The sequence below is a fragment of the Vespa crabro genome, chromosome 2 (genome assembly GCF_910589235.1).
Source record: "Vespa crabro chromosome 2, iyVesCrab1.2, whole genome shotgun sequence".
Taxonomy (NCBI): Eukaryota; Metazoa; Arthropoda; class Insecta; order Hymenoptera; family Vespidae; genus Vespa; species Vespa crabro.
The window spans coordinates 4,285,439-4,297,899 of NC_060956.1; the positions used below are offsets into that span (position 1 = coordinate 4,285,439).

At 29.4% G+C, this 12,461-nt stretch overlaps 3 protein-coding genes across 19 annotated transcripts in view; all 3 read right to left on the reverse strand.

Moving 5' to 3' along the window:
- Nucleotides 1–1,341: 1,341 nt before the first annotated feature.
- LOC124433041 (coatomer subunit zeta-1) lies at nt 1,342–2,934 on the reverse strand. 5 transcript variants are annotated; one of them, XM_046982545.1, is made up of 7 exons: nt 2,862–2,884; nt 2,670–2,791; nt 2,122–2,367; nt 1,909–2,042; nt 1,752–1,842; nt 1,608–1,616; nt 1,342–1,512 (listed from the first exon to the last, which is right to left on the reverse strand). In XM_046982545.1, exons 2-7 carry the CDS (start codon nt 2,754–2,756, stop codon nt 1,465–1,467), a joined length of 615 nt encoding a protein of 204 aa, XP_046838501.1. In that variant the 5' UTR covers nt 2,757–2,791; nt 2,862–2,884; the 3' UTR covers nt 1,342–1,464. The 5 variants fall into 5 exon arrangements, with proteins under 5 accessions (XP_046838501.1, XP_046838502.1, XP_046838504.1 ...); XM_046982546.1 differs by lacking the exon at nt 2,670–2,791 and having other exon boundaries at nt 2,862–2,934; XM_046982548.1 differs by lacking the exon at nt 2,670–2,791 and having other exon boundaries at nt 2,873–2,897.
- Nucleotides 2,935–3,108: 174 nt separating this feature from the next.
- On the reverse strand, nt 3,109–9,568 carry LOC124422336 (sulfide:quinone oxidoreductase, mitochondrial). Of its 11 annotated transcripts, none has more exons than XM_046958663.1 (9): nt 9,066–9,568; nt 5,191–5,305; nt 5,010–5,121; nt 4,697–4,921; nt 4,407–4,607; nt 4,113–4,322; nt 3,852–4,038; nt 3,510–3,756; nt 3,109–3,425 (listed from the first exon to the last, which is right to left on the reverse strand). In XM_046958663.1, exons 2-9 carry the CDS (start codon nt 5,301–5,303, stop codon nt 3,359–3,361), a joined length of 1,362 nt encoding a protein of 453 aa, XP_046814619.1. In that variant the 5' UTR covers nt 5,304–5,305; nt 9,066–9,568; the 3' UTR covers nt 3,109–3,358. The 11 variants fall into 11 exon arrangements, with proteins under 11 accessions (XP_046814619.1, XP_046814614.1, XP_046814617.1 ...); XM_046958658.1 differs by lacking the exon at nt 9,066–9,568 and adding an exon at nt 7,141–8,507; XM_046958661.1 differs by lacking the exon at nt 9,066–9,568 and adding an exon at nt 7,115–8,507.
- The window catches only part of LOC124422335 (cyclin-T), a 19,295-nt gene continuing 15,494 nt past the window's right edge, over nt 8,661–12,461 (reverse strand). For 2 of the 3 annotated variants that reach the window (XM_046958655.1, XM_046958657.1), the window contains one exon: nt 12,350–12,461. This exon is cut by the window's right edge and continues 8,485 nt beyond it. Coding sequence is in view for 1 of the 3 variants with exons in the window: in XM_046958656.1 (XP_046814612.1) it covers nt 11,129–11,200 (72 nt within the window). In the remaining 2 variants the exon portion in view is untranslated. Of the gene's footprint in view, nt 10,949–11,099; nt 11,201–12,349 lie in introns of those variants that run through there. The other variant, XM_046958656.1, reaches the window with a different exon arrangement.

Here is a 12,461-nt window from a genome sequence, read left to right on the forward strand (position 1 = left end):
GTTAGAAGCGATTCCATTTTACAGGCTCTCTAGCGTGTATACGGGGTTTATTGATTTACGAGAACGATTCCATGCGAGGGAGAGATTCTGTGTGTGAAGGGTATCCATTACATTCCAAGAGTGTGCAAGAGTGCGAACGTTTCTAAACATTATTATTCTCTTCTTCCTCTCGTCCTTCTCGCCAAGATAAAATCCTATCTATCATTCGTCTTTCTCTAAATATATTTATATCCGATGAAGTTCCAGGAACGAATTTCAAATTAACGAGTTATCTCGTAAGAGTGAGGAGAAGGGATGGAAATCGAATACGCTTCGTGTCAGAATGTCGTCGCTATCAACGTCCTGTTTGTCTTTCAGGTGACATGGCTATAAATCGCGGCATCGACGGGCCATTGGAAAAAAACACAAAAAAAGTGAGCAATGGGTAGAGACGAGGTGTGCTCGCGCTCGACTCTCTTGCAATCTCCAGGAAAATGAACGCCATAAATAAGCTCGGCCGGCCAATAATTCCGTCGCGATCGTACAACAAGAGTTTTTCATCGTCGATGGCAAAAGGGTGCCGGTGCTGATACTGGTATTTGTGTTTGTGTTTCTCTGGTAGCGGCTGGTAGGTAGTAGGGGTAAAGGGAGGGGTGAAAACGAGAGATTGCCGAGAGTTTGCTCGGTAAAGGGGGAGGAAGACGAAGAGGAAAAAGGAGAGGGAAAAAGGGGAGGGTGAACGGAATGTTAGAGAAGCTAGCGTGTTCCGTAATCAAATCTAAAATTCCCAGCGTGGAAGAACCCGATGAAAGAGTAACCAACGGGTACGATCGAATCGACACCAGCCGTGTCACATGACTCCAAATAACCGGCCAATGTCCTTCGGCTTCTCTACGAAGAACCTTCTATATATGTTTCCATACCCCTCCTGCCATCCTTGCATCAATCTTTAGATTTCCCCCGAGATTACGGAAAAATTCGTGCGCTTCTCTTTTGCAAGAGTCTACGCTTTTACAGTTGTATCTCAATTATGCGAACATCCGTGGTGGAGCATGGGATTATTCAAAGTATGATATTCTTTATCTATTTATAAAGGATTTTCAAATGCCTCATTCATGACATTTATCTTTGTCAAAGGAAATTCTAAATTTATCTAGTGCATATAAAAATCATTTTTTCATGAAGATTGAAATTTTTGTTTGAAAATATAATTGTATCAGGAATTGAATGAGAGATAAAGAAATTTAATTGAAATTTAATATTTACTTTCGTTCAATATTTATGTATATGTAAATAAAATAGTACTCTCTTATTTAGTCAGTTTTAGAATATCGATTTAGTTTAAAAAACATAAAGACCGGATAACGGAACCAAGTTGGTCATTTATTTATGGTTGTTCTTATAATGTGCAATAGCATTTTGTGATAATATTTATACAATTTTTATGACTGTAAAAATAATATTCCAATAAAGTATACAAAAAATTTATTTTAATAACGACCACTTTAGCTGCTCCTTTGCCGATTGCAATACCTAGAACAAAAGAGAAGACTTAAAAAATAATGAAATGTACCAGGAAGAAAGAAATGCTATAACCCAATTATTCCCAAGAATTACTGAAGACTTACAATCAGGGACTGTTCGAAGAAGGAAGAACGATGCGTGAACACAAAATAAAGAAATCGGAAATATTTCTATCCTCTAGGTTAACGAAGATATATCTAACATTTGTTAATTCGTTTAAATGAATGAAACACACAATTGAGTATTACCTGTGCAACTGTTTGCTCTCCAAGTGGTATATCGTCGGTTCTTAGTGCTACCCTTTGGACAACACTAGTAGCATCAGCATCTAAAATAATCCTTTAAAAAATCTATATTTTAGACACATTATCAAGTTACAAAAAAAATCAATTTTTATATACGTACCCTCCATCACAAATTTCATCCATTGCTAGCATTACTATATCTAAGCTGTCTAAAACTGCTCTTTTCTCAACATTCTTTCTAAGAATCTGACTTACAGAATCATATAAACAATTGAGAACGCTCATCAGAATCAACTAGAACATGTTTTTTGTTATTAATGAAAATTATTTTACTTAAAAAAATAAAATTATTTCTATAAAAAATGTTATTTACCTCATTTTCATGAGAACTTCCCATTACATAGAAAAATAAATCTACATTGCTTCTATAAACACATGTTAAACCATCCAGCATAATAATTTCGGCATTGGCTCTGTGAGTTTTATTGAAAAGATTCTTTTCAAATGCTTTCTGTTCTTTTGGTGTTGGGAATATATTTTTATCATAATATTTAGCAAGAATTCTGTTGCCATCATTATCAAGAATAGCCATACCTTTAACGGTATATAGCGTTGGTTCCTGAAATGATAATTTTTAAGTATAGGAATACTATTGATGAAACATAGTTTATATAGTAAGATTCACTTTAACTACAAACAATTTAGTTAGTAGTTTAATACATATCCACTATTATAATATTAAATTATGTTTGAAAAATAATTGTATATTATTATCATAAACCCAACTATCAAACATTAAGACATCCTTATGAAAAAAGTTATCAAAACATTATTTACAAAATTATTGATAACAATGACCAGAGAATATTAAAAAAATAGACAAATCAATCAATTAGTTATAAACGCAAGTAATTATCATACACATTTGTAAAGATCATTTTCTACAACGCTGTACGGCATTGCATGGAGGTTATGTTGAGTAGACTTCGACGACCCACCCCGATTCATGATTTCGACCGAACAAGACGACACTTTTAACGAAACTAAATAGCAATGAAATGAATGTTTACATAAGGTACGCAAAAAATATCAATGTTATTTAACACAACCTACCAGTAACTGACCGTTCATATTTACGTTTAATTTGACGTGTCAAACGTGCCAACATAAACTACATCAGGACCATACTACGTGATTCAATACTATTATTATGGCGCATAAATTTAAAAAGTCATTCAGTGAAACTATTTTCTTATATGCGATAGTATAAATGCATATTGCTTTATAAGATAAAAATAAAAAAAAAAAAAAATATATATATATATATGTATGTATATATAATATCTATATGCATACAATATTAAGAATAAAATATTTTATTAATTGTTTCATATAATATCACAAAAAATACTCTGTACAATATATTACAATCTTAGGATCGAAATATAAACATCTGAAAGTTTTTATTTTTCTTCGATAATGTAAAAATATAAGAATGATGTAATCTATATATACACGTAATAAAATATTGATTTTTTTTAAATTATGGTGTCACATATTAAAATTCTGTAGTTACATCTATTAATATGTACTGTTGTTACTGTATAATTTTATGTTGTTTTAGGTTTCATAAAACTTGTAAATTTTCGGAAAAATTCAGGACCATTCCATAGACCTCTAAAATGATATAAAATAATTAAAGAAAATAACATTTTTTTCAATTCATATAAGAGATAGCTACATAAACTATAAAATACATACTTCAACATAAGATTCCAATATATAAATGGGAAGAAATATTTTTTTAGTAAAAACATGATATATAGCTCTTTGGATTGATCTATGGGAAATGTTTCCATAGGTTGTAATTTATAATCAAATTCAGCCATTATACATTTACCTTGTCCAGTTACTAGTGGACAAGAAGAATATCCTGTATACACCATTGTCATTGGTTTACCAGCTAAGTCATCAATGATATTCTTATAAAGAACTTTTGCCTGAGCAGCTATAAATAGAAAATTATATAAATTTACAACGTCAAGTTTTTTTCTTGTCAGTCATATAATATACAAATTATTTACATAATTATTTATTCATTACCTACTGCTGCCATAGTTTTAGAATTTGGTGTATTCAAACAATCACCTATTCCAAATATATTACAATATTTAACATGTTTTAATGTACCAGAATCTACACATAAAAATCCATTTTTATCTGTCAATTGAGGATGACATTTTAAAACATCTGGAGGTCCCATAGGAGGACATACATGCAGCAATGAATACTGTGAATATAAATATATAATGTAAATATTTAAATTATACAATATATTGTATAGAATAGTATTGAAGTACTCACTGTCATCGTACAAGTTTCACCTGGATTATCTAACTTCTCAAATGTTGCTTCTCGCTTACTTACATCTATTTTTACAAGGTTTATATTTGTATTAACAATAATGTTTCTTTCTTTGCATATTTTCCAAAGAACATCCGCATACTTTTTAACACCAAAAATGACAGGTAATGATGTATTATAAATTACTTCTATGTTGTTACGTACATTAGTCTGAAATAGACAAAACAAATAGTTTTAATATAATTCATTTATGTACATTTTACATTTTGTAAATTAAAAATTGTATAAACATACTTTTCTAAAGTAGTCTTCAGCGAGATAAGCAATTTTCTGTGGTGCACCTGGACATTTGATAGGAGTATTTGGAAATGTAAATATAGCTGTACCATCCTTAGTTTTTTTAATTTTATCAAATACATGAGGTACAGTATTAAATCCATAAATAGAACAAACTTGTGATTCTGCATTTTCAAGACCATCTACTAAACCTGGTAACTATCAAAATTATTATAGAAATCAGATACATTTTATCAGGAAAATAAAAAGATATACAATTGCAATAAAGAAAATTATTATTTACTTACTTGATCCCAATTAGTTTGTAAACCTAATGCAATAATTAAAATATCATATTGCACTGTATCGCCATTATTTGTAGTAATTTGATTATTTTCTGGATCGAAACCAATTACACTATCTTTTATCCACTTTGCATTTCGTGGAAGTACATTCTTCATTGGCTTTTTTGAATAATTATATGAACCCATACCAATACCGATTAAAGTAAAAAGTGGTTGATAATAATGAACCTATATAATAGTTATACAAAAATTATAATTAAATTGCATAAAATAATCATACTTATTAAACAGAGTATATTATAATCATTACTCTTACTTCTTCTGGTTCGACTATTATAATTTGATTGGATGATCCTTTAAACTTTCTTGCAAATTTTGCTGCCATAGTACAACCACCAGTACCACCACCGACTACCAGTATTTTGCAACTATAAATAGTAATAATTATAAATGAAAATAATTACAATTAAAAGACTGATCATAAACTATCTACTTACGAATGATGAACTTGTCTATGTATGTTTTTAATAAATAAGCTTTTAAAAGATAATAAGGTATTGTGACTCATTGTGAGAGATGTATATAAATTCATGCTTTTTATATAACTCATCTCTGAAATAAATAAAATAAGAAAGAATATATTATTTATAATAATATATCGGAATTGAAAAGATTTATTTTTTACATAAAACTTAATGAACTAAAAGAAAAAGAATATATTGCATAATATATATGTAAACATTCAAAAATATATTATTATATTACTTTTGGAATGTTTCAAAATATTTTTTAACATTGATATAGTTAATCATAGTTAATTATATTTTAGAAATTATACATAATACCATAAAAATGTTGTCCATATAATCCGGGGATATGCGTGTAGTGAATACACCAACGAATTTTAATCGATTTATTTACTATACTTTCGATAAATCTTATATGAATAGAACCAATTGTATAACGTAATAATATTGTTTTACCAATAGAAAGATATTGTACGACATGACGTGATAACCAATTAATAGAGATTATGGAAATCTGGTTCTATTTATTACCTAAATCTTTTATTTGACATAAAAACTTAAATATTTATCCTATCAAATTCATGAAAAATATTTCTATCCTTTCTTAATTACCATAAGATACTGCGTGTTTTTTTACCCGACGATTTGTTAAATAATGTCATCATAATATACATTCAACATTTACAGCTTTTAATAGTCACGAGTCAATAAATTAAAATATAAAGATGTATATATCTACCTTTTATATCTTATCGTAATTTTTTTGAAGTATTAAAAACTTCCGTTTTATTTCGTTAAACTAATTGCAAAGAACTACTACGCAGTTGGCACCATTTTGCCAATTAGCGAGGTAGCGCGAAATTTAAGTGGCGATAAAACAAAAGGGACGTTACACTGTTTTGTATCAGCATTGAAAATACTTATCTTTTTTTTTTCTTGATTCTCTATTCTCTACTTTCTCTAGTTTTCTAGATTAATATAATGAACAAAAAGAACTGTTTCAAAATTTGCTATTCAAAAATCTTCCACGAAATTGGTAATCTTTATATTTTTGAGAAACTTTTATTGAAAAATTTCATGTCACTCCAATATAGCTTACTTTCTAAAAATATTATAATTTTTTTTACGAACTTAGAACAATTGGAGAAGGAGAAATAATGAAGACTATTAATATATTATATTTTTAGTTATTTTGTTGCTGCTCTCTTTATTAAGGATAACTTTCTAACGCCGTCCCGAATTAGTAGGCAAGCTTAGCTCGTTTCCAAGTATTCCCAAACGTAATATTTTTCATTTTTTTGAAAAGAAATTCTAACAATAGATATAGAAAACTTATTCATTCAGGAGCACTTGAAAAAAAAAAGATATATATATACATATATATATATATTTATTTATTTATATATATAATATATATATATATATAAAACTTAATTTGAATTTTTACTTGAGGAAAATGACATAAGTGAATGTTCAATGTTTTAAATTAATTAGCATTCCTCTATCTTCCTTTTTCCATAAAAATAGAATATATTCTGTAAGAATACAGTTAAAAATTATTTACTTCAGTTTGGATATTTTATAGTTATGATCTCACATCGAAGAGTAAAAATTTTTGTCGTTCGACAAAAATTCAAACGATTTTCTCTTCGATAAGTGATGATCCATCACTGCTTCTAAAGGAGAGAAAAAAAAACAAATTTTTCCAAATAATAATAACAAACAGTGAACTTTGAATGTAGTTTTCTTTTCTCCAATTAATGAAACCAATTGGTAAAGAAATAAAATTCACATATTACAGAAATTCAAACTTTTCAATATGAACAACATGACTTTCGAATAGAGCAAAGATATTCGATTTTTATGATAATCGGAAGGAGGAATACTCGCATACACGATTTCAAAATAAACAATACAAACTGTACGCTCGTATCTTCGCAACTGAAAATTTCTCCGAATCCGAGCGTCTTTCAATGACGTCGAGTTTCATCGAGCTTGACAGTGAGCGTCGAGCTGAGTAGGGGAAAAAGTGGAAGGGGAAGATGCGCGAGCAAACACGCGCGAAATACAAATGCACGACTTGAGAACGATAATTAATAAGAGATATATATATATATATACAGGCATACACATATATACGTATATATGTATGTACGTATGTATGTATATATATTCTCCTTGAATCGTCGCTCCTTCTTCTTCTAACTCCTTATATACTAAAGTTTATATACATCATGGACGTGAGTTATTATTCCCTTGGCTTCTTTCTCGTTCGTCCATCTTTTTAAAAATTTCATTTCATCGTTATATACTCCTCGAACATGGAAAAATTAGTGGTTTTTTTAAGGGAGAAAAAAAACAACTTCTAAAACTTTCCTGTTTTGTCGAGAAGCAATGGGATTTTCAATATTTTTTTTTTTATTTTTATTGTTATTATTTAAATTATTATTATTATTTATTTATTATTAATATTAATAATATTATTATTATTTCGGGAAAACACTGCCGATAATACCATCGATCGAATCTCGTCATTTTTCATATCGCCATCATTTTTCGACACCGATTCGCGACGATACGATTTTCCTTATTATGTTTCGCTGCCTCAGCGACATATGTACGCTTTACATTAAACATTATCTATTAATTAAAAACGATTAGCAATAAACGTCACTTCTATCGTAGAACAACAAAAAGCTAGAACTTCAAGAAAGTAATACGCATTTTCATGAAGTAAACGTTGAAGTTGATTCGAAAATTATTATATATTTTCGAAAAAAATAAAAAATCCATTTATAATGCACATTTGCTCTTTTTTTATGTTTATTTTTTGTAAATTTTTCGTATATACTTTTTTTCATTCAACTTGATTCCGACATTTTTTTCTTTTTTTTTTTTTCTTTTCCTCTTTAGTTGTGCTTATATCGTATAGAAATCCACGCTCTGTCTGAAATGTAAAAGTTTTCTTCATTTTTCATATTAATATTAATTGAAAATGAAAAATATTCTTGCGTTTGGAAAAAATGGCCGACGCGTATTTTATCACGCCGAGAACGAGAAAGCGTTTACTGCTAATATATATTTATATAATATATGTTTATAATTGTTCGCTAAAGGAACGCTTTAAAGGCATATTACTTTATCGATATAATGTTCGAACATATAATACATTCGATCGTAACGAACAACGAACATGGTTTTTCCTTTTCTCCATGATCGTTCGTACTTTATCATTCGGTGCCGCTTTGATATGCACAGCGAGAGAAAAGATGTGCAAAGGATGAGAGAGTGAGATTGATTGGTTTTATATATATAATATATAAAAGAAGGAAAAAAAAACAAAAACAAGATAAATCAAGAAATTAAATCATGTTTAAACACATTGGGATCGTTGGTCGAATAACATGAATTCTTTGTTTAACAAAAAAAAAAAAGAAAGATTAGGAATATCATTCATCTTATATATTTTCAAAAGTGTGATCCCGAATAGTCGAGACGTATGTATATGTATATACGAAAATTAATGTCTATTACACGATCGTTTCTCTCTCAGCAAGCGTTATTACACATTTTCAGTGTTCTCTGTGTATACGGTGTAATGCGTTCGTGTTAACATCGTGTATCAGTGTTATACATTTGGTTTATTTTGGCATACAAAATAATTTTATTTACAGTCTGACAATAATATTAATTATTTATCGATAGTCTTTTATACTAAGTGGCAATAGTATAATCGAATTACTTATTACATTATGCAGTTACGGCTATTTACATCAACAAAAGAAAAAAAATTAAAAAAAAAAAAAAAAAAAAAGAAAAAGAAAAATAAAGACACGAATAAATACCTCTTGGACGTGGTTCAAGTTTATCTTGTGTGCTTGCTCATTGACCAACTACGGATCGTTTCGTCGACAGGGACATTTATATTCTCAAAAGGAGTTAAGATTCTGTGAAGGGATTAAACTATGTGACGCGCTAACAACTGTAAATGCACAATCTGTAAAATGAGCCGCACTACAATCTAAAATATATTTCTAAATATATAAAACACTAGTGTATATCACGCTTTCCGAAGAAAATAAAAAGTCAATTCATGTGAACGTGAGACACACGCAATACATATTTTCCACAACTATCCCTTCCAGAACTTATATTAAATTATTAAAAACAAATGAGAGAAAGAAAAAAAGCAGAAAAATAGATTGTTCAATATAATTGATCTAAGGAACTTCGAAATTCTTTTATCAAAAATGTCCTCATGCAACGAATCGATCGATAATCGATTTGATCGTTGAGAATAAAGCACAAAATGTTTAACGCTCTTGCAAATAATTATGCAAGATAGAAATATAGAGAATTACTATAGATATATTTATATATATATATGTATATAGACAGAAAGATAGGAAGGAAAATAGACATAGGAACAAAGATGAGAAATAGTGAGGTGAAAAGAGGCTAAAGCGAATTTGTTAGTTTACATGACGCAATCTTGACGCAAACAGTTTTACAATATAGCTTTACAATATTGCAATAGTCACTAAATGATGACTAAGCAAATTAAGATACTCTTGTATTATTTGTCAGCTGATAATTAAACTAATGCTTTATTGTTCTTTATAATCTACCGTTATATATATATATATATATATATATATATATATATATACATATATATATAAATACAGATATATATATACACATATATATACATACATATATATATATATGTTCCACGATTCAATGTTTTAATAGAGATAAAGAAATTTTTACGAATTAAATGATACATAAAAATACAATAAATATAGTAAAAAAAAAAAAAAAATAAGCAAACAGACGAATAGTACAAGCAGTATCCACAATTACTTGTCAAAGCAAAGTTGACTACAATTGTGAAAGCTATAGATGCGTTGTAGCTTCATTGGCAGCCTCATATTCATTGAAAAGATTCAATGAATTCAATGATCAAGAATGAGGAACTAAAAATATAATGAGAATGAAAATAGAAGAGTAAGAGAGAGAGAGAGACAGAGAGAGAGAGAGAGAGAGAGAGAGAGAGAGAGTCCGTTCGCAAAAAAAAAATGTCTGCGGACTGGAACGAAGTAAAGCCGCTTTCTCTTATTTACCTATCGCGATCTAAATCGACCTGAGTGAGAATATCTTTTTCTTTTTTCTCCTTATTTCTCTCAAAATGTTTCTATTTAATATTTCGAAAGAAGCATCCCTCTTACGAATCAAAATTCGATTTACGTTAAACTTTGGCTAACGTAAGAGTTTACTAGTCTCTACACGTCCTTTTCGTTTGTGTAAGCGTCATATATCTTTGTTTTCTTTCGTTTGGGATGAAAAAGTGAGAAAAATAATTAAAAAAAAAAAAAAAAAAAAAGGAGAAAAAAAGGAAAAAAAATAAAAACAAGAGAAACACCGTTGCGTGTAGAAGAGCAAAATGAAATAAGAATAAAACCACCGACACCGACAGGACGCGAAACGACGATATACCATGAAAGAAACTTTCTCTTCTCTCTTTATACGAGTATGTCGCACATTCAAAATCGATCGACAAGAAATCGATCTTTTCTTTCTCGTAAAATCCAGTTTTGTTTCGATGACGTCGTCGTATTCGTCGTAATCATCGTAGTCGTAGTCGTCGTCGTCATCGTCGTCATTGAAGCCTCGAAGTATTTTTTCTCGTTGGCTTTCAGGTGCATCGGGAGTTTCGTTTCTGTCTCTTCGATTGGTGGTAATGTAACATATAGAATGACTTCTGAGGTGGACGCACATCGATCAGGGCACTTCTTCGATGAATATATATATATATATATATGGATATATATATATATATATATATATATATATCCTAAATTATTATGTCGGCTTACTGATGCCGTTTTATCCGGATATCTCGATACTACGTAGCATGGGATTGTTGACTTTGTGACACTTTGCTGGTACTCTTGTGATGACTGGACGTGTGCCTTTCCTAAAATCAATAATGAACAATGAGATATGGATCTATCGATATATAATCGAATAATCGATAACTCGCTATTCTTATCAAATATTTTTTCAAGAAAAGAACAGATATATTTTAAAAGATTATATTCCAGTCTTTGGACAAAGTAAAAAGAAATAAAAAACAAAACAATAAACAAACAAGTAAATACATAAATAAATAAATAAATAAATAAGTAAATAAATGACTAATGAAAACAACAGCTTTATTAACGCGTCCGTATATGGTTTTATGTACTTTAAGTGTTGTATATTCTAAAGATCAATATTTCTCTTACAATAATATTGAAAAAATAATTCAACTGCACGAGATCATATTGTGTCAAAGCATTATATTATGGTGAAGTGAATGGACGATGAAGAAGCAATCTTCAGAAAGAAGTCATAAAATATATAGCATAGAAATGCTCTTTGATTTATCTATAATGAGAGTGGGAGTATAGGGAGAGAGGGGGAGGAGAGAGAGAGGAAGGGAGAGGGGAGACTAAATTCAACGTAGCTTACTATGAACAGTAGGATTAGATAAATGGGAGGGCATACGAAGAAAAAGTATTATGCGTCATGCTATGCACAATAACACAATATAGGCGCATACACTAATAGAACATGCACGTGCATAATTATACAAAATATGTATATATATATATATATACACACACACACACACATATATATATATATATATATATATATATATACATCATATAACGAAAGGAAAACACAAAGAAATAAATGTTTAAAGAACATTTCTGTAGTTTAACCTTCACCAAGCAAGCATCAAATGAAACGACGACGACGGAACGGCCTAATAACTTAATCCTCGTGAAACGCGTGTTCTCGCATATATACATGTGTGTATATATATACATACATACATATATATATATATATATATATATATATATAGTGTGTGTATCTGTGCGTGTCCTGTTAAGTATGTATATAGTATATACGTATGTATATGACATATAATGAGAGAGTTCTAAATTTCACATGGCGTTCCTATATCATACACTAAAGCTGTGATATGTTAGTACATAAAAAGATGCGGCGATACGAAGTGCAATATTATTATGGTATTATGTGAAGAAAGAGACAAAATAATTACTAAGGTACGTTTCAATTTCACAGAATGTTTATTTCCCTTGATTTCTTTTATATATATATATATGTGTATATTTTTTATTACTATTCTTGGTCAAACACATGAGGCGTACGATCCCTGCTGT